Source organism: Lipotes vexillifer, unplaced genomic scaffold (genome assembly GCF_000442215.2).
Source record: "Lipotes vexillifer unplaced genomic scaffold, Lipotes_vexillifer_v1.1 scaffold575, whole genome shotgun sequence".
Taxonomy (NCBI): domain Eukaryota; kingdom Metazoa; phylum Chordata; class Mammalia; order Artiodactyla; family Lipotidae; genus Lipotes; species Lipotes vexillifer.
In genome coordinates this window covers 1,609,231-1,631,770 of record NW_006780198.1, presented here as the reverse complement: position 1 = coordinate 1,631,770, position 22,540 = coordinate 1,609,231, and the positions used below count along the sequence as shown (strand labels likewise).

At 50.1% G+C, this 22,540-nt stretch overlaps 1 protein-coding gene across 1 annotated transcript in view; it reads right to left on the bottom strand.

Moving 5' to 3' along the window:
* The window catches only part of CAMTA1 (calmodulin binding transcription activator 1), a 927,002-nt gene that overhangs the window by 599,777 nt on the left and 304,685 nt on the right, over positions 1 to 22,540 (bottom strand). Inside the window, exon 4 of the mRNA XM_007453302.1 lies at positions 22,300 to 22,367. Within this exon, the coding sequence (XP_007453364.1) occupies positions 22,300 to 22,367 (68 nt within the window). The remainder of the gene's footprint in view (positions 1 to 22,299; positions 22,368 to 22,540) is intronic.

The window sequence follows — 22,540 nt, the reverse complement described above, 5'->3', positions numbered from 1 at the left end:
AATAAATTCACACACACACATACACACACACACACACACACACACACACACACCCTATTGGTTCTGCTTATCTGGAGACCCCTGGCTAATACAGAGGGCAACTGGGCCACAGCAGAGAAGCCTTCCCTGACAGCTCACGGAGATGGCACTTTCCTGCCCGCTCTGTCTCTGTGGTCTGTGTACCTGCAGCCCTCTCCCCACCCCCACCAGACCTGAGCTCCGAGGGTAGGAGAGAGCCTTATTCACAGCCCTTGGCGCCACAGAATCAACTAGAGGACTTTGACAAAGGGCGGATCAGTCTGTGGGGGCAGATACTGCAAAGGTTAAGGGGGGAAGAGGGTAGAGGAAAGGCACTGCTTGGGGCATAAGGCACGGTTACGGCCATGGTGGGAGGGGCTGCCAGGAGCGAGGCTGAAGAACCAGAAACCGAGGCTCACGACCGATCGAAAGAAAGGATCACGCAGTCACAAGGCCAAGGGCTCCCGTGGTGCTTTCACTACTTGACCCTCCCAGACAGCCTTTGACCAAAAGTACTGAGAGGTAGAAACTCCTGCATCCAAGCGACTTCACCTTTGCCAGACATTTGGAGGCAGGAAGCGCTCGCCTCCTTCTGTCTGTTACATTTCTGAGGCATAAAATATACGGCTAAAGCGAGAGAATATCATTAAAGGTTAATTATGAGAAACTTAAAGGTTATTTTTGCATATCTCACCTCTTGGACAAAAGCTGCTTCCTCGTTACCATGTTAGAATATAAATTAATCCGAAAAGCGTTAGAAATGCCACAAACTCTTTAAACTTATTGCGATGTGAAATACCACGTGTAGGTAACGTGTGGCCCTGGCCTGTCCGGGGTGGGAGGTCGGCCTGAGACCCTCCTTCCTCTCTCTGCTCCTGGACGCTCGGACCCAAAGCCACTCCAGTCCCGGATCCTTCCCCAGACCCAGGGAGTCGGGTCAGGACGGCCCTTCCCCTAGAAAGCTGTCTCGCTCTCCTGTCTCCAGGCAGCCCCGCCTGGTTAAAGGGGCCACGTCTGAGCACAAGGCCAAGGGCACAGGTGGGCATCCCAGCCCGAACCCCATGCTGGTGATCAGTCCGCGGCAGCCACAGTCCTCTGGCCCCAGGAGCCATTGGGTCCCAGGGCCTCCCATTCATCCCGCCCCTGTCTGTGGCTTCTGACAGAAAAGGATGGTTCCTGCCTTAATAAAGTGAGACTAAGTTTCCTTGAATAATTTATCTGCACACATTGCATTTCAGAAGGTTGCCGCTTCTCCTGCTGATGCTACACTTTCCTGGGGTGAACCGGGAGCCCCGTGGAAGGACCAGGAGAGACTGGGCCAGTGTACTCAAAGAGGGGGACACAAGGCTTCCCGGGAAGGCTTCCGCAGGTGGGGCCGAGGGAGAAGCAGGAGGGAAATCAACCAATACCTTCAGCGGGTTGGCTACAAAAGTGTAAGAGCCGGAACCCAGAGCACCGCCACCCCCAACCTGCAATGAAGTGAGTCCTGGAAAGTGGAAGAAATAAGCAAATGGCCCCTGCGATTTAGCTGCATAGCCCGATATTTCCAGGACAGCAAGGGGACAAGGACCCTGGAGAAGGGGTCTCCCTGAGAAACACTGGGGCCAAAGGGAACAATTCAGTTCCGTGTGATCACTGCCTGCCTTTCCCGCGTCAAAGACAAGCGTGAACCGGGGGCTGGGGGGGCGGGGGACACGTGGAGATTTGGGGAGACTGCCATGCTCAGAGCAGGCCCGGATGCCCCGCACTGTCTCCCCCTACCCTGCCCTATGCAACTCTTCCAACTGAGTTATATTTGTTTAATAAGCTGATACTCTAGTAAGTTAAAAAAAAAAGAGCGAGAGAGAGAGTGAACAGGGGGCTGTTGGCCCCCAGGATGTGCTGCCACAAAGGAGGTCAGAAATAAGCGGGAGGAGGGAGGGCCCCCAAAGCTGTTCACGAGCAGCCAGCATCTGCTGGGCATCTGAGGGAGAGGACGGCTAGAACCCAACGAACAGTAGCCTTGATCGGAAGGGCCAGGGTTGGTGTTCGGCTCTGTCCCTTGTCAGCCGCGTAACATCGGGCAGGTGGTCACGTCTTCATCTTCCGTCTGAACCGGAGCCGATCACCTCCGTCTCTGCCAGTTATCTTGAGGAAAACATAAGCTGGCACAGTCCCCCGCCCTGGAAGGAGTCAAGAGAACCCATCCCAAGAGAAATGTCAGGAAAATAATCTACAGGCATCTCGAGAGAGACAGAGGAAAAGGTCAGTCCGTGCGTCTCAGGGACATACAGTCCTGTCCCCTAAAAGTAAGAGGATGGGTTTGAATGAAGCCAGACCTGAGCGACAACCAGGGGACCAGCAGTCGGCTCTGGAATCAGACAGATGCCCCCAGCACCCCCGTACGTCCTCCTCAGGGCAGGGCTCAGGGAACGAGTTAAAGAGACACCAACCCCTCCTCCCGACAGAGAGATGTCCCCACACTCAGACTAAGGACAAAGACACATGATGATGTAGATCACAGGAACCGCTACCGCCTCTGGATGGCTCTGCCACATGGTATCTCACTGAATCTTTGCAACAGTCCCGGGAGATGGGTATTCACAGGCCCATTTCACAGGCGGAAAAAAAAAAAAAAAAAAAAAGCTGGGGCTCAGAGAGATGAAGCAACTTTCCTGCTGGTCATGTGAACTAAGACGGGCCCAGGTCTGTCTCTTCGTCTGTCTGTCTGTAACGCCCACACCTAAAATTACATGAGGCTGCCTGCTCAGGGAGACTCTCAGAGGTTTTCTTCCCAACAGAAAGTTCCATAAAGTCAGCAACAGTGAAGCCAGGGCAATGGTAGGTGTGGGAAGCAGCCTAACACCGCCAAGATATCCACATCGTCAAGTCTGGACCTGTGAGTGTGCTAGTATGCTAGGTTACACAGTAAAGGGGAATTAAGGCTGCTAGTCAGCCGACAGTCAGCCGACCTTCATGTAAGGGGAGTATCCTGGAGAACCTGGACAAGCCCAATGTAATCGCAAGGATCCTTAAAAGTGGAAGAGGGAGGAGGTGAGGAGAGCAGAGATGGAGAGAGGGTCAGAGAGATGCTACATTGCTGGCTCTTAAGACAGAGGAAGGGGCTGTGGGCCAAGGAGCGCGGTGCCCCCAGCAGCTGGAAAAGGCAAAGGAAACGGATTCTCCCCAGAGCCTCCAGGGGGAACCAGCCCTGCTGACACCTTGATTTTAGCCCAGTGAGACCTGTGCCACACGTCTGGCCTACAGACTGTATGATAACAGACGTGTGTACTTTAAGCCACTGCATTTGTGGTGACCACTTACGGAGGCAATAGCACCCCAGTGCAGTAGGGACGCATGTGGAAACAGGAGTCACCGGAGAGTCCCTAAGCTGGGAGGGACCTGGGGTCACTTTCTGCTGGCATGGGCAAAGGACCAAGCAAAGGGGAGCCTGGACAAGCCCGAGGACCAGTGCCGTCCCTCTGGGGCCGCCCTAGTTGAGCAGCAGCTGTCTGTAAAGCTGACACTGGCCTCCCAGGTAGCTAATTAGATATTACAACAAGAGGACACACTCGCCCCTGCAAGAGGGCTGAATAATTCACAGTGGACTTATCTGAATGAAGCAGCAGAAGGCAAGGAGCCGAACCGGGTCAGGCCGGCCCAGCCCGCTCAAGCAACTCAGCTATTAGGTCATTTTAAAGCAAAAGGATGACCTGTTGAAGGGATTAATTATTGGCTTCTCAAATCTCCTGAAGCACACTGGCTAAAACTCATCGCAAATCGATGTCTACTAAACTGCCTCTGAATATTCCAGCCCTTCAGGAAAAGAAACTTTAAGAAAAGGAGGGGTGTTGGGGGAGCTGAAAATTCTAATGGGTTGGGATAAAGGGTTACACGGCCCGAACACATGCTCTGCTCCTTGTTAATAGGATGCCCCAGCAGCTCCTGGAAGCAATGAACGGGTGGTATCGAGATCTCAGAAGCAAATTAAGCCAACACCTGGAGCCCAGGAACACGACCCAGGAAGGAACAGAATGAATCACTTGAAAGTCCGATAAATTGAATGCAGGAATACCTCGGGCCGCCTCAAGCTCGTTTCCGGAATGACCCGTGCTCCCTTTCCAGGCCGCCACAGGCAGGAGAGTCACTGGACCCAAGTCTGCCCCCATGAGGAGCCGCACAGAAGCCCACCCACCAACGACGAGGCCAGGCCAGGCCAAGCCCACTCTGGGCTTCAGACCCCACAGCTCCGCAGCAGGTGGCCCCGCTGAATCAGCCCATCTGTAGTTGGGCTGCTGAATGAGGACGGGCTGGGCTGCAGAGAGAGAGCCGGGCCAGCCAGGATTCACAAACACTAAGCTGTCAGCTTTCTCACTCCGGCCAACAGGAGACCGGCCCACCTGCCCCTTTTCACTGTAACATCTTGGTTGGTGGTCTGAGCTGCCATAACCACAGAAGGTCCCTTTAGAGGTCACTCAGAGATGGCAAATGCGTGCCAACACGACTAGGAGTGGCCACCTGAAACAAGCGCTGTTTAGGAAGGCTTCTGAGGCTGAACCCAGCTCTCAGGAAAGTGGTGGCATGATCCTTGACGCCTGCCCTGAGCACAGATGGATCACTCATACTTGCCATCCTGGAATCCAACTCAGTCATTTTACAGAGAAGGAAACTGAGTCCCAGAGAGGAAAACTGCTCTGGCAAGGTCACGCAGAAAGTGAGCGTGAATGCCATGATTAGCTCCCCAGGTACACCTGGCCCTTCTCATCAGTCTTGTGTCATCTGTCATTGTGGTAGGCAGCACCTAAGTTAGCCCCCAGTGACCCCCACCTCCTGGAATCCACGCCCTCGTGGGATCCCCTGCCCTGGGTGTGAGCTGGATCCAGTAGCTCACCTCTTAGAAACAGATTTCAGCAAAAGTAACAGGATGTGACTGTGGGGTCGGATTCCAGAGACTCCCATGCTCTCTCGCTAACTTGCTCTGATGAAGCAAGCTGCCATGTTGGAGAGGCCCACGGGGCAGGGAGCCCAGGTTACCTCTGGCCAACAGCCAGGAGGAACCAAATCCTCCAGCAGCCACGCATGCGAGCTTGGAAGTGGATCCCACCTCACTCCAGTCTCCAGATGGGTCTGCAGCCCCGGCTGACACCTCGGCTGTGGCCCTGTGACAGACCCTGAGGCAGAGGCATCCAGCTAAGCTGTCCTGGATCCCTGACCCACAGAAACAGTGAAATAATAAATATTTGTTATTTTAAATCACTAAGTTTCTAGGTAAATTGTGATACAGCAATAGATAACACAGTGATCAATAAATTCTTTTTGCATGCATACGTAAATAAGTTTGGGGCTCTGAGCTTGGCCTGTGCTCAGACATCCACCTATTTAAAATGCTCTCGAGTGTTGTGATGTGAACTCCCATAGTTCTCTCTCCTCCTTCCTCTCTGAAATGTGCTTATCCCAAGGATCATTTTTGGTAGTTGAAAACGACATGAGACTTCAGGCCATCATCCTGTACAACCACAGAAATAGAAGTGGGGGGACAATTGACTGTGTGTGTACAGAGTCCAGCGGCCATCTGGGCCATCTGAATGGGTTCCTGGTGAGAGAATCATAATAAATATACCAATAACACCATGCCACAAGTGCTCAACACACTTCACTCACAACAACAGGAGTTTCCCCATTATAATTCCCATTATACAGATGAGGAAACTGAGGCTGCTAATAAGTGGTGGAACTGGGATTCAAATCCAGTCTGGACCATGACCACCACTGGCTCCAGCATGAAATCTCTTAATTGACCCCAGGTTTCTCAAGCTCAGCACTATTGACATGGGGCTAGAGATAATTCTTTTTTTTTTTTTTTTTTTTTTTTTTTTCCACAGGTTTAGTAAGTCTACTTCTATAGTGAATTTTACTAGGCCAGTTACTTTCAGAAAACCTTCACACTTCTTTTGGGCATGTATTTATATGTGGTATTTCTTTTCTTTCCTTTTTTTTTTTTTTTTTTTTTTTTTTGCGGTCCAAGGGCCTCTCACTGTTGTGGCCTCTCCTGTTGCTGAGCACAGGCTCCAGACGTGCAGGCTCAGCGGCCATGGCTCACGGGCCCAGCCGCTCCGCGACATGTGGGATCTTCCCGGACCAGGGCACGAACCCGTGGCGGACTCTCAACCACTGCGCCACCAGGGAAGTCCGGGGCTAGATAATTCTTTAATGTGAGGGGTTGTCCTGTGCATTGTAGGGTGTTTACCAACATCAGTGACACCTCTGCCTGCTGGATACCAGTAGCAAGCCTCCTCTCACTGTGACCACTAGAAATGTCTCCAGGCAAAGTGGGGAGGGGTGTGCCAGAATCATCCCCCTTTGAGAACCACTGCTCTCAAGTAAGGGGAAAAGTCAGCCTGATCTCCATGACCCATCAGGGCACCCTTGTATATGGTTTTGCTCTGATCCCGCGAGCTTTACGAGTCACAGGAACAGAGGCTTTCCGCTCAGACAGACGTGGGTTTGACCCCCCCTTGGGAAGGTCCTCTAACCTCCCCGTGCCCGCCTGCACACGTGATCAAAGGGGGCGTGTCTGTGCCCTCGAGGGCAGCTCTTCAGCGTCAGGAGCAGCTTTGCCTCCTTGTCCAGCCTCTGCCAGGCTCTGCACACACTGGGCACAAATGAAGACATCCAGGGGCCTCCCTCCCTCCCTCCCGGGATGCTTCAGGCACCTTATGGCCTCTAGAGCCTTATAATCATTTATGCCAAAGCCACTAGTTAACAGCTCTGTCTGTGATATCGGGACAGGAAAAGTCCCAAGTGTCGTCTCTTCCATCCCCCATCAGGGTGCACCATCCCCCCACCAAAGTTCACGTTTTCTGACGGAAATTCACCCTTGCAAATGTTGCTGTGCTGTTTTTCCCGATGAAATCAATCGAATCCAATTGATCTTGGCCCCGTTTTGCATTCTTCCTACATCTCTCTGTGGGCGCGAGGGAGCACATGCATGCACACATACACACACACACACACACACACACACACACACACACCCCAGGCTCTGCCACGCGCTGTCTGGGAATTACCCTCTAGTTATCTCAGATACGTGTGGCTTGTCTCTGCAATTGGATTAGGGGCCATATTTTCCACCACCTTTGTAACCGCACGGCGCCTAGTACAACCCATGCACCCAGCGGGTGCTCGGGAGGGGCTCATTGAATGACGCTAGGCATCGCGGAACTGCATTTCATCGCCCCCTCTCCTGGCCCCCGCTGCCGTCCTGCATCCGTAACGGGACAGGCTGTCCCTGGCGGTTTCCACACCACCTCCCCTGACAGGGCAGCCCTTCAACCTGCATGTTACTGATAGGCTCTCACCCCCCCCCGAGTTAACAAGACCACTATATCCCAAACCAGATGGAGCCCTGGTGGCTCCCTGAGTCACAATCAGAAAGTGGAGACATTAAGCCAGCTGCCTGTTGGAAGCCCCTTTCCAAGCCAACTAGAGATAATTTTAGGAGAATGGGTTCATGAGATGCAGCATCAAATGCTCTCCTCTGGGAGGAAGGCTTTTACCATAGGACCAACTCCTTCAGAGCAAGAATTTCACCGGAAAATTATAACGAACGCTTGGCAGTGCAGAGAAAACTGTTCTGCGGGTTATAAATACTCCCAAATGCCCCACTACTCCGGGTGGTTAAAAAATTATTTTAAAGCACTAGATACTGAAGTTGGGAAAAAAAAAAACACTCAAATGTGAGTCAGAAGGACCTGGGCTCTAGTCCCAACTTCCATGGCTAATAAGCTGAGGTGACCTTGGGAAGTTCACATAATCTCTGAGACTCTGTTTCCTTGAGCTGAGGGAAGTGGCCGGATGGTTGGACAGGAGAAAGAAGGGCTTCATTTAATACGTGGCTCTCTCTCTCTCTTTCTCTCTCACTCTCTCTCTCTGTCTCTCCGCCTCAGTATCCCACTGAGCTTTGCTCACTTTGCAGGGTTGTTATGAGGATTAAGATCCCCGATTTGAACGGGCTTTGCAAGTTATCAACAGCCTATGAGGTACTCAGAAATCTTCAGTACCAGTGCGAGGGTCCGTGCTCTAAGCAGTTTTACAAATTAACATAACATAAAAGAAATCAGATAGCTCAAAAATGCAAATAAAAATGGAAGCTGTAGCTAACCCTTGGCTGTGAGTATTTATAGATAGGAAATCAAGCACCTCCTAAAACTCCGTGGGAAAACCCAAAGTTATGTTAACATTGACTTTGAAGCACGTGCATATTAGCATTCTTTCACCAGGATGTATACCCTCACTCATCACATCTGGTTTGGTACGAAATCCTGTTGCAGTTCCTGAACAAACAGCAAACAGCTCAGAGCCACAGCCGGACACCCCCTGGAAAGGATCCCAGACCTGCCCTCCGGGCCCACCCACTTCACCACGCTCCGTCTCAGCGCCCCTCGGGAACTGGGAACATCGTAGGAGAAAAATCCTCAGCAGACTCGTGGAATTTTCCTAAACTAATGGCAATGCTACCTCTGTGAATTCAGACATTTATCCAGAGATGATGGAGCCCTAACTTTCTGGCAGGGGGTAAACTCACAAGGCGATGACCTTAACTTAGCACATTAATTCTAAAGCACAATTGTTTTCAATCTTCATTTAAAATCAGCCTTCGTTAACCTAGATTTAATGACATAAGAAATGGAAATTCCCTTAATAAAATAAGTTATGAATATTTATCGTCCCATTTTACCTGAAAATTGAATAATCCATCAATTAACTTTACTATTAATTATTTAATGCAAAATTAATAAACTGCAAAACTCTGATGTATCCTTGCAGACCCTCTGGCACTGGATAAGGAAATTAAACACCAGAGAAATGTAACTACGGATAATTCCAGACGTACGCCGATGGGATATATGGGGTTAAAGATGGAATTTTTCTCCAAGAGGCAGAACCAAACTACTCACTCATGAAGTGGTAAGAGAGACTTTTTTTTTTCTCACCTTGGAATTCTGTACCACAGCCGGAAAAGAACTCAGAGTTTAGCAATTATTGCAAGAGAATATTTCCCCCGTGCATTCTCCTGTCATCCATCACCACCAGTGTCGTCAATATTTTTTTTCACACATACATAGATGGGCTGTGGCATGAAGCCATCCCAGCCAGCAGATCCCCTCGCCCTGGAGGTCCCTTCCTCCCCCGCAGCCTCAGTCAGAACCCCTGTGGGAGGAGGAGGGGTTGAGCCCACATGGGTGGGAGAACTGTGAGGGGACAGAGGGGCGGGTGGGGGGTGACGTCAGCCAAGTGCTGGGCAGCTGACATTCAGGAGGAACCAAAGCTTTGAACTTTGAGCCGCTGAGCACCCAAATTCACCAGGGAGTCTGGTTCACTGAGACTTCTGACTCTCAAAAGTAAAAGGTCTGTCCTGCAGTAACAGGATGCGGGTACCTTCTGACAGATGGAGCCTCAGTCTTTCCATCACTAAAGTGGGTATATCTGCAGAGGCCAGTGTGGGCGCCCTCCTGCTTCTCTGTCCTTCCATTCTTGTCCTTCCAGTCTTTCTCCAGCTCCAGGGCCACCAGAACGAAGCTGTCATCAACATCTGCTCATTTAACTGCCCCGCTCAAAGCCCACCAGTGTGGGTCCGCACTGTCCAGCGCTGTCCCCAAACCCTTAGCTTGGTCTCCACGGCTCTCCCTCACCTCACCTCCACCCGCGTCTCTCCACCTTCACTACCTGGGCTGCGAGGACTTCCTGTCCACTCCCACCCTCTCCTGACACCTTCCTGCCCAGATCTGCACAGGCTCCTCCAGCACAGCCAGGGAATGATGTGCTTTCCTTCTGCCCAGCTCATCCCACCCCCAACACACACACATACACGCACATACACATGCTCGTCCTTCAAGTCTCTGTCCAAAGCTCAGCCCCTCAGGAAGGCAGCCTGACGGTCCCTCCCACCCCGTCTGCTGGAGGACCAGCCTCTCAGTGCACTTGGCCCTGGCATCCCTTGTCAGCATCACCATTATCCTAAACTATCTGTCTGGTTCACTACTCCATCCCTAAAGCCCAGCACGGCGCCTGGCACACCGCGAGCAACGTCCACTGAATAAATAGAACGGAGCAGACCAACGATACAAGAGGTGACAATTTGATTCGGGAGGAAAAGGCTCACGCCCAACCCCATGGGAGAAGATGGCGCGCGTTCGCCAGAGTGCCGTCAACCCCCAGATCCAGGGGCAGCACCTCCCAAAGTTGGTGGACCGAATTAATTATTGTGGGCCCGGGACACTGAGGCAGGAGCACCGAGGGTTTGTGTGTGTGTGAATATGTGTGGAAACGGCACATTTCCCGGGGCAGGCTGTGCTCCATGGGGGAGGTGAGCAGGTCTCCTCTGCTCTTGTTTCTCCACCGTTGCACGTTTTGTGCTTTTCCCTAATTTCATCACCTTCCTCCACAACTTTCCCCTTAAGCCTGGCAGTGCTCTGATCTCCCTGACACTTCAGCCGAAGGGCCAGCTGCCCTTTTATGCACAAATCCAATTCCACCACAGTCAAAACATTCCTGTTCCGAAAGAATTCTCAAAAAAAAAAAAAAAAAAAAAAAAATCGGGTCCCAAAAAGCAATTGTATGGAAATTTATGCAAGAACTTTGGCAATAGGTGTCAGTCAGTCATTCTGATATCAGGCTTAAAAAAAAAAAAAAAAAAAAAAAAAAAAATCTGGTCCCAAATTCCCACTGACCTCATTAGGGCAGTGATGGGAATCACAAAGCAGCCAGTCCAGAAGCACCTTGGCCAGCCCCCTGCCCTCGGTATAGGCAGGACCCTCTCCCTGGCACGCAGCTGCCCCAGGTCTAGACTCAGGCCCCCCTCTGGCCTCCCCAGAATCACCTCAAACTAAACGGCTCAATTGGCCATAGGTTCCCTCCCAGATGAGATCAGGGCTGCCAGGACAGGACAATTTCTCTCTTCTAGGAGAAATTCTCCTTTACCCAAAATGTTCCAATGTTCCATCTTATTAAATCATTGAATGAAAAGAAGGAAACTTCTCCCAGACATTTTTTTTTTTTACAAAACAGGTATGAAATGTACAGTGTGGGGAATATAGTCAATAATTAGTTAATATCTTTGTGTGGTGACATGTAGTACTTTACTAGACTTACTGTGGTGACCGGTTCAAAATACATAGAAACACTGAATCACAATGTTGTATATCAGGAACTAAGCCAGTGTTGTAGGTCGATGCTACTCCAAAAACAAACAAACTGGGCTTCCCTGGGGGCGCAGTGGTCGAGAGTCCGCCTGCCGATGCAGGGGACACGGGTTCGTGCCCCGGTCCGGGAAGATCCCACGTGCCGCGGAGCGGCTGGGCCCGTGAGCCATGGCCGCTGAGCCTGCGCGTCCGGAGCCTGTGCTCCGCAACGGGAGAGGCCACAGCAGTGAGAGGCCCGCGTACCGCAAAAAAAAAAAAAAAAACAAACTAAAACAAACAAACAAACTCATAGAAAACAAGATCAGATTTGTGGTTACCAGAGGTGGGGGGAGGTGGGGGGGAGGGGGAATTGGAGGAAGGTGGTCAAAAGGCACAAGCGTCCAGTTACAAGGTAAATAAGTACTAGGGGTGTGATGTACACCGTGATCAATACATTTAGCACTGCTCTATGTTACATATGAAAATTAAGGGAGTAAATCCTGAGTTATTATCACAAGAAAAAAAGTTCTTTCCATTTCTTTAATTTTGTATCTATTTGAGATGAAGGATGGTCACTAACGTTACTATGATAATCACTTCATGATGTATGTAAATCAAATCATTATGCTGTACATCTTAAACTCATACAGTGCTGTGTGTCAATTACATCTCAATAAAACTGGAAGGAAAAAAAGAAAAGATGACTGAAGTGGCAAAGTACGTGTTGTGTGTGCACACGTGTGTATATGTGTGGGCTGTTGTGTATTCGTATATGTTGCGCACTTACGTATATGTGTATAAGTGTGCATGTGTATATTGTGTATTTCTGAATGTATATATGAATGCTGTGTGCACATATGTATACATTGCTTATACGTGTGTTACGTTGTGTATTATGTGTCCATGCATGTCTGTGCGTGTGTGTGTTGTGTGCATGTGTACGTGTACTTCTGTGTATGTGTGTGTCTGTGCACATGGGTGTATTGTGCATTTGTACACGTGTGTATGTATATAAACACACACCATACAAAGCAAACGCTTGTGTGGAAAGTGGGATATGAGGTAGAGCTGGAGAACCAGGAGGGATTTTCTTCCTTTGTTTTTGGTTTCTTTTGAATTTTTTTAAAGCCCCATAATAAAAGACTAGAAAATCTAAGAATAGCAAAGATAATACTACCTCTTAGCCAGACTGCAAACAGTGGGAGAATCTCCAGCCCAGAATATCCAGCTGATTTGAGAATTACTCATTACACGGAAGATGATGAATTGCAGAAAGTGGTCCATTCCGAGAACACACCTTCCAACCTTGCAACACCCCCAAGCACACCAGCAGCCCCCTCTCTGTGCAGCCAACATCGATTTATTAGATCAGAATTGATCCAGAGGAAACACCACAGATACCAATCTGGACCAATTACAGAGATACCAGACAACCCTAATTTTCCAAATTTTCCAAAGGAAAGGGGAGTGAAGATGCTAAGACTAAACTGGTCGGCAGCAGAAAGAAAATGAGATTACAGTTGATGGACTCCGACAGGGTAGGTAAACGCCTATCCATTTGTGCGAGCACAATGCCAGTGTGTTTCATTCTCAGAAACAGTCTTTACTGCCAGGTGTCCTGCTTAGAGATGCTGGCAGGTGTCCCCTGGGTGAGCAGTCTCCAGGCAGAGTGCCCTGCACCCCAACTTGCATCGCAGGTGCCCTGATGAGAAGCACCCTGCCCGGAGACTTGGACAATCACGGAAGACACCTTCATAGCCAAGTAGAGACAAAGGCATCAAGGTGCCATCGTCAGGTGACTTGCATCGCATACTGGCTGGCCCTGGCCACACCCAGGACCCCCAAAATTCTGCCCAGAAGAGGTCACAGCCCTTATGCCCACACCAGGAGAGGCTCTGAGCTGGGGGTGCTGCATTAAAGAGGGTGTGGTGTCACTGGAGCTGCTGGACTTTGGGGCCACCTCCCTGCACCCAAGAAGCCTGCATGTCTCAGGCCACAGGGTTTCCTGGGCCCTAAGCAGCTGTGCATTTCAAAACCTCAAAACTGCATTGTGAGGCATTTCTTTCTGCAGACTAAAAAGGAGAGTAAGAGAAAAAAGCAAGACAGTGAAAGAGCAAGTAAGACTGACAATGAGCCTAAGAAGAGGAGAGAGGGAGAGAAAACAGGGGAGCAGGTCCCAGGCAGAAGGGCTGGGCAGTGGCCAGCAAGCACCACCCTCAAGGGACAAGGTCCCTTGACATGAAGGACCGAGCATCGCGTCTCCGATCTAATGACAGCAGAGGGGTGATCAGGGGATGACAGCAGAGGGGTGATCACGGGTATAAACCCACAAGGACAGAGCAAAGGGGAATGGAGACAGGAGGGGGTCAAGGGTGTCAACACATTCTAGAGAGATGGACGGCAGATGCAGGGTTGGTAACCGACTCGGCAGAATAGAAGCAGCAAAAACCCACGTGCCCTCGAGGGGGCACCAGGATAAACAAGCCAATTCGCCTGCAGAGCCCCAGAAAGACCCATGGACTGGAAGGATCAGGTGCCAGAGAAGCAGAGGCTCGGAAAGGGTGAGAGGGAGGGAGGGAGGGAGGGAGAGGCTGCAGACCTGTGCGGGGAACAGTCAGACCCTCCCAGGACCCTACACACCCCACCCGGTCTCTGCCCCCACTGGAGACGTGTTTCTTCTTGCAGAAAGGGACCCCGAAAGACCCCAAACTTGGAGACAGCAGAGGAGAGGCAGGAAACACGGATGTAAACCAGGAGAATTCGTTAATTAATGGTGAAATTTCAAGTCCCCTCCCTGCCTGCTTCCCAGACCACTAGCCGCCAAGCCCAAACCACCAGGCAGCACACTGACAGACCCTACTCCGGAGAACTCTGAGTGGTATCTCCAGACGTCGGTATCTGGAGATGCGGACTTTCAGAATCCCCCCCACTGGAAGCTGGCTACCTCCATTGACGAGCCCTCTTCCCAGATACGGGAAGCAGAGGAGATGGCAGAGTGAGAGAACAGATCCTCCTCTAGCACACAGGGAAGTCAGAAGATAACATCTGAAAAACTGACAAATCAAGAGACGGCAGAATAGGCACATTGAAAAGTCGGGAGGTAAAATCACAACTAAAAGAATTGGCAGGTCACTCCTGGGAGACGGGACTGAGCTGTAGGGCAGAGTGCTGCTGTTTCTTCTTACAAGACTTTTAGGACCATTTGCCTGATTAAACTACGTGCATGGATATTTTTGATAAAAATAAAGAGGGTAAAAGAAAGTGGAGGTTGGAGGCAGAAGCTGGCAGCTGCCTAAACTGGCGAGAGATACGAGACACAAACACACCCTCTCCCCTCTGTTGGCTCCCTCCCAGGAAAGAGGCCCCTAGACCTGCACTCCTGGCTCCAGGAAGTGGGAAGGGAGGTGATGAGAGCTGGCAAGAAAGCAGAGGACACACAAACCCCGTGAGTGTGACAAATGCCCCCGCACCCACCCGCAAAAAGGGTGGCCACTTAAGGCTGTGCAGCTGGAAACCTGAAGGCAGCCCGGTCTGTTCCCAGGGGCACCAAGGACCAGGGTTCTGGGCAGCCAGTGCCCCCGCCTTGGCCCCCTTCCTAGGCACCGAGGGGAATCGGTGGCCTCCACCGTCTCCTCCCACTTTGACATTCTGCATTCTGTGATTCTGGAAAATGCACTGGAATCTGGGGCAGACCCACTTTGATATGGAGGCTGGGGATTTCCCCACCACCATCGAGACACCAGACACTTCATCAGGATCCAGGTCACCGCTCCTTCCCCGCCTCATCCGGAAATGCATCCAAATTACAGGACCCCCAAGGCACATGCCTTCCGGGGGGCCCAGGGCAGCTGGGGCTCCTCGTGAGTCCTGAGCCAGCAGCCGCCACCCACTGCTACTTTTGCTCTTTGGTTAATGATGATAGTTTGGACTTCGTCAAGAATTTGCTCAATGCGTTAGGAACTGCGGAATGGATGTAACATGACATATCGTTATATTAATTTGATAGAAGGTTCCCCAATTCAGCAGAATGCAGAGGTCACCACATTGAAATCATTGCCAACCTAGTTTATTTCTTCTTTTACAGTTCCGAAGGACAGAGTCCCTGAAATGATCTAGGTATAAAGCTGCCCTCCCAAACTGTCCACCAATAGCACCGGCCACACACACACAAACACACACACACACACACACACGCACATGCACACATGCACAGGACCAATCCTCAACCCCCGGCTCTGCCTGGGTGGACAGAGCTACAGAGGCAGTCGTGGGAATTTTTTTCTTTTAATTGTTGTAAAATATATATAACACAAAATTTTCCGTTTTTAAGTGTACTGTTCACTGGCATTAAGTACACTCGCATTGTTGTGCAGCCCTCACCACCACCCATCCTCAAAACTTTTTCATCATCCCAAACTGAAACTCTGTCCCATCAAACCCTAACTCCCCACCCCTCCCCCAGCCCCTGGCCCCCACCATTCCACTCTGTGCCTCCACGAATCTGACTGCTTTCAGCACCTCACATAAACGGGATCATCCAGTACTCACCCTCCTGTGGCTGGTTCATTTCACTGAGCATCACGTCCTCATAGCTCATCCATGTTGTAGCACGTATCATGATTTCCCTGGTGGTGCAGTGGTTAAGAATCTGCCTGCCAGTGCAGGGGACACAGGTTCGAGCCCTGGTCCGGGAAGATCCCCCACGCCGCGGAGCAACTAAGCCCGTGCGCCACAACTACTGAGCCTGAGCTCTAGAGCCCGTGAGCCACAACTACTGAAGCCCGCACACCTGGAGTCCATGCTCTGCAACAAGAGAAGCCACCGCAATGAGAAGCCCACTCGCCGCAACCAGAGAAAGCCCCACGCAGCCATGAAGGCCCAACGCAGCCAAAGAAATAAAAATAAATTTTTAAAAAATTATTTTAAAAATTCCTTTTTAGTTCTGGGAATGTTTTAATCCTCCAGATGGGATCTCCACATGATTTGTGCAATTCTATTCTGCTCACTCCCCAGTAATAGGGGCTTCCTTAGAAAAGTCCTGTAACTGCCCCAAGGAGCAGAAGCCCTGGCAGTGGCCAAAAGGTGACTCTTGTGGGACACTTACAGAGGTCCTGGCCAAAGCAGCCCCACCTGCACAGGGACCCACGTGGGGCCTGATGAGGCTGGCTTCCTGGGTGGAGCGCTCTGCCCACCCCTGGCGCCACCGCCTGGCCCCTCTTCACTGGCCTGCCCAGGTGCGAGTCTGCCGCTCAACCACGAGCCCGCACACTGCCACGCACCCAGTCAAAGCTCCTGCTTCTCTGCGTGCAAGCCCTTCAGAGACAACAGAGAAGGCGCGGCCCTGCCCCTGGGGAGCTCGCTGTCCCCGTGAGGAGGTAAGGCTTCCACACTTATGATCACTAAATTGTCAAAAACTGATGACAAAGAACGTGGGCTGCAGAAGCTGACAGAGAAGAGGGCTCCCCGTGAGTTGGCGTGTTTGGGGGGCCTCCCAGGAAGACGTCAGATCCGAGGGGCGGGCAGATTGGGTTGGACGTGGGGCATTTGAGGGGAGGTCAGTGGCCTCTGAAGAGCAGTAAGCAGCCCCCTAACTTGTAATGGGTACTTTGCAGTGGGGAGTCAAAGAAAAAGATTGAGAAAGGGAGGTTGAGGCAGAATAAGGGCCTTGAACACAACAGTGGGCTTCATCTCATAGGAAGTCGCTAAGGTTTTCAAGGAGAACAGCAATGTAACAAAAGGAGCATTTCAGGGAAACCAGCGGGAGGAAAGGAGTCCAGCCTGGAGAGGGGAGTGTCCAGAGCTGTTTCATAACCCAAGCATGATGCAGGTGGCAAGGGCCGAACCTGGGGGACACAGGAAAGTAAGGATGTGAATTACAGTTTGCAACTGGCAGAACTGGTGACTAATTCTATTCAGGGGATGAAAGAGAAAGAGGGGCCATGAAGGAGGACAAGGTGTGAGCTTTGGACCCTTTAAGATGAGGTTCTGACAACAAGGGAAATCAGAGAACAGAAACAGAGCAGAAGTGAGGGCAGGAGGGAGAGGAAAGGTGATGAGTTTGAGAAAATAACATGACATCCAGGCGGCCCAGGAGAGAGGTTCAGACTTCGGGAAGGTCCACAGAGAGTTAAGAGTCAAACCCTGGAGTTCTTGGAGTCCTGGGAGGGAGAACTTTGGAGGAAAGAGCAGAAGACCCAGACTTGTTCCTACCACAGGGGTGGGAAAGGTCCAGGGCGGAAGGAGCAGTGGACCTACAGGGTCCTGAGAGCCGGGGGAGCGAGGGTGGGCCTCTCGCTGAGTCCCTTGGGTCTTCTTGAAACTCAGGTCTCACTTTCCTTCTCCTTTCCTTCCAGACCCCTCCCTCTACTTGGCTGTTTTTCTGCTTGTTGACCAAGAAGCATTTAGTGTTCATGATAGGAAAATTCTATTATTAGACCTTTAGTGTTCCAGTGTTAAGATGTCATCTATTTAAATCTAATTAATTAATTAGATAATGAATAACGGTTTTCCAGCCTCCTTCTAACCGATACGCACAGAATTCCTGGGAAGGAAATGTTTTTGATTCCATTTTGAGCCTTGTGTGTCCCCAGCTTCCAAGGAAGTTTGCATGTTTCCCAGGGAAGGAGAAATAAATTATTGGGATTGTTAAGTTTTGCAGCCCGCCTGCCTGTGCTCTGCTGGGGTCTGCTCTCCACCCTATGGGGAAGTGTGTGCTTCTCTACACTGCCTGCAACTCCGGGCTAAATCCATCTCCAGAGGCCAGCACAGGAACCCACAGCCAAGCTCACCAGCAAAGGGAGGCTGGGTCTCCCGGGTGGTTCAGAATTTGTGGAGATGGGAGGTGGGAAAGAATAGTGGAACAATTTGCGGGGCCGCCTTCAAATCCCACACCAGCAGAGGGTTAGCATCAAAGCTAAGTTTGTGGGCTTTGCAACAAGATAATCCTGGGTTCAAATTCCAGTTCCAACATTCACTGTGCAATCTTGGACAGATAATACACCCTCTCTCCATCTCATTGCCTGGCAGAGATGTTGAAAGGACTTAAAAGCCCACAGAAGTACCCAAGAGCACAGTACAAGGGCAATCTATACAAGACAAAAATAGAGTCAACCCAGGTCTCTCCCTTCAAACCCTGACTCACTCTCTCATTCATTTCACAAATATTCATGGAGCACCCACCGTGTGTCCAGCAGCGCTGCAGGCATTGGGGAGGCCCCTTGAACAAGCTAGACCGAAAGTCCCTCTCCTTGTGGTACTTTTACTTTGGGGGAGAGGAGGTCAGATAATGAATAAGTGAATTAAACAAATAAATAGGGGAACTACACAGTGTGTCAGACGGTGATAAGCACACTAGAGAAACAGAAAACAGAGAAAGAGGAAAGGGATTCTGGTTGGATGGGAGGGGTGCGATTCTAAATTGTGGGCTCAGGGAGGGTCTCACAGAGAAAGTGACAAAGAATCAAGGCCAGAAGGAGGAGCTGGAAGAATGTACAAGACGGAGGGAGAAGCTCTTGATTCCAAGATTCTAAATCCACCTGGTGGGGTGGGGAGTGTGGAGTCCCCTGGGCTCTCCCTGCGGCATTACTATAGTGCTGGGCACACAGCAAGTGCCAAATAAAGACGTCCTGAAGGGTGATTTTTCAAGGTGCCATTTCCAGAAGATCCCAGTTGCTGATAATACAATATGCGCTGTTTCAACAATCTGCATTCAGCCCTGTCATAGCGCCACTGCTGCCCCCGGGACCCCCAACCCTGGGAGCCTCCTTGTAGCACACTTCATTATTAAACAGGTGAGCGGGGCTCCCAGGACCTTCTCTGTAATTAGGGCAGGATCTGAGCAAGGGCTCTATTTATAACCCCCAGCCATCAGCAAGCCACGGAGACAAGGAGTGGGTCCCTCTGCAGCTCCTATACCAACATCTATATGTGAGCTGAATACAACAATTAATTTAACAGGGATTCCTCCACACAAACAATGTATCATTTTATTAGGAAACTCTATAAATGTCAGTGGTGCAATTCATTTTTATTAATTTTCTAAAATGAAATTAGCAGCGGCAGCAAAGAGAAGTTGTATCGCCTCCTCATTCAACAGAGTTTTGGTGTCATTAATTCCTTAATACCAGGAGGCCGGTTTGCAAGAACTCAGCAGTTCACTGCGTCAATTAATTTCAGTACAAGAGAAGGCGGGGTGAGGAGATCCAAACTCAACTCAACAACTACTTTAAGAAGATTCTTGAACAATCACAGCAACTTTTCCCCCTCCTGGGACAAGACGCTTTCAAGTGTAAACACGGATTGGATATTATAAGACTAATAGGAAACATTCTGTCTTCACCCTCTGCCCTTAGGAAAGAAATTCGTCCTTCCAAAGCCTGGAGAGATTGTGGAAAACGCGTCCTAAAATCAAAGCCTTCAGGAGGCCTGGGGACAGCCCCTTGCAGACAAGAGGGACGATGACACCCCCGTGCTTGGACATGGACCCTCACAGCATGCAAAGCAAGATCACGAATATTATCTCATTCAGTCCTCAACGTGACCCAATGAGGACAAAATCAACATTGACCTCTGTTTCATGCGTGAAGAAGAAAAAGTAGAGCTTTGAAAGGGGATGAAATGACTTTCTTAAAGTCACAAAGCTACTGAGTGACAGGGCCAAGGCTCAAACCCAGATTTGTCAATATCGAAACCCACGCTCCTTCTCTGCTGCTGGGGCACCCCTTGTGCCTCGGGATGGGAAGGCTCTCAGCTCTATTTATACTCCCAAAAGTCAAGTGAGTCAGGCATGACCATGAGTGACATTCGCTTCTCAATGGAAACCCGAATTCAGACTGAAACGTGAGGCAGAATCCCCGCCTTGTTGTGCAGTCAGAGGGTGGCTGAAACAGGACATGTGTCTGCATATCTGAAATCAGATGTCTGGCCCGGGACATGTTCCAGAAACTCTCACTCTCTGGCTAAAGAGAAGCTCTTTCCTTCCACTTAGATTCAGGGAGTGTTTTGCTGAGGAGTGAAGGGAGTGTGGAGGGGCTGGAGGCTGCTCGAAATGAGAACCGCTGTGGGGAGTCAGGAAAAGGTGCTGAAGCAGGGATCAGACAGGCTCCCTTCCGTCCAGAGAAGCTAGGGCAGCAGTTCTCAAAGTGAGGTCCCAGGCCAGCTGCACCCCATCACCTGGGAACCTGTTAGAAATAACAGGTGCTCAGGTCCCACACCAGACATACTGAATCAGAAACTGGGGGTGGGGTGCAGCACGTTACTTTAACAAGCCCTTCAGCTGATTCTGATGCCTGCTCAAGTTTGGGAACCACTGCCCTGGAAGAAGATGTCCCCAGAAGGAAGGAGAGATGAGTGTGCCAGGCTTTCCAGGCTTTCCACGGTACAGGACACGGCTGTGCTCACCAAATAGTAGACTGCATCACCATTCATTCTCCCTGCCCCCACTCTGACCCCACTGTAGCAAAGAATGTCCTTCTTGGCCCCATTCTTATTGGGCTCAGCTACGGGAATTACTTTGGCTAATGGATTTGTGAGCAGGTGTGACATATGATGCCACATCCAGCATCATATCCAGGGGTTTCCACTGTGCCTGCCTTGGATTGCCTTGGGCTTTTAAGCCTCTGCCATCCCCTATGAGAACCAGATGTCCTAGACAGGGAAGGGATGGGGGCAGGGGCAGGTTCTAGGTTCTAGGTTCAGCCTAGGTTCTACAACAAAAAGACACATCTCCAGTGGTCCTGAAGTCAACCCAAAGCCACAGCCACCCCACAGACCCATGAGCAGGAAATAAAAATTTATTGTTATAAGTCACTTAGTTTGGAGATTGTTTCTTACAAGGCATTATCACATCAAAAGCTGACTGATACAAACCATTTGATTTTATAGCAAAGGAAATCACAGCCTCAGAAGGCTGAGGAGTTGAAGACATCCTACAGAGGGGTTCAGGCTGAAAGGTAAAAGAATCAGAGTCAACCTCTACCATCACCTGGGGGATACAGATCCTTTCCTCAATATCCTCTGACCTCCTTCAAAATGGAAAATTCTGTCCTCATCTAATGGATGCTAACCAGTAAAAACCTAAGCCTCATGAAGAAATATGTTAAAGAATCTTCTAGACTGAGTAAACATCTTTCCTCCATGGCTCACAGAGGATGAACAGGTCAAGCTGATGGCCAAGTGGGCAGAGGACACACCCCCAACCGTTTCCCTGGTCTCCCAGTTAACAAATTTGGAGAATTTGGTGCTTCTGGACAAAGGGAACAGACTAGGCTTTCTGCCTCTCAAATTCAAACCCACAGAGCAGTTATCCTGTAAGCCGCACTCCAGCTAACACCACTCAGGCTGTTAAACACCTGGCCCCGTCACCACTGATAGAAAAACTGTGGCAATTGGAAGAGAGTGGCCGGGTATTTCTGAAGCTCTAGAATGTAACACACTAAAAATGAAAAAATGAGAGCTAGGGAGGAAAGAAGAGGCTGCCTTTAAAAATCAACCCTAAATCCCAATGTCTCCATTCTTCACAAAATAATATCACTTGTACTGACAGAACTCAAGTCAGCTGAATCTTCACCAATTCCCTCTATTCCCAAGTGGTGAGACTAGTTCAGTGTCCATGGCAGTTGGCAGGTTCGTGGACATTGACTAAATAATAAACTGCAAACTTAGCCGTGGATTCTGATTTGGGAGATCTTAACACCATCAAGAAAAACTTGACTTTCAGTTTGTAAAACGTGTTGAGATGAAAGTGGACAGATGAGGCAGTTTCCCTTTTAGAAAGTACGTTTCTAGAGAACACGGGTGTCAGATGGGCACTTTCCCAAAATAAACTTCCCCTGATGGTCCTGCCTGCCAAACCTTTTCCAAGCACCCGGCTGAAGGATCCAGCGTCAAGCCAGCAGCTTAAAATTTCCAACTTGCATGCTAGCAGCTGCCCTGTTTTTAATCCATCTGATTGCAGTCACTACCACCATCTTAGGCTGATCACTGAGACCTCAATGTCACAAGCTCTCAGGCAGGACATGGCATTTTGAACTTGCCCATGAATTGACTGGCCAAATCAGGTAATCAATGAAAATCAATCCATTTACTGTACATATTTGAAAAGCTGTGAGATCTGGGACATTACCTTGTCTTAGGGGATGTGGTTAGCCATTCTTCGTGTTTCTCAAATGTTATTAAATAAGCTGCAATTTCCTGAAACAGAAGAATAAAAAGATAATAACAACAATTAGCTCACATTGGATCCTGAGAGGTAAGAAAGTTTTTTGCTGTTTCCCAGCCACTGTCCTCTTTTGTGAGGCCGGAACCCCATCTCCAGTGGAGAAACACTCGACTTGGACTGTGTTTCTATTTTGACTTTTTTAAGA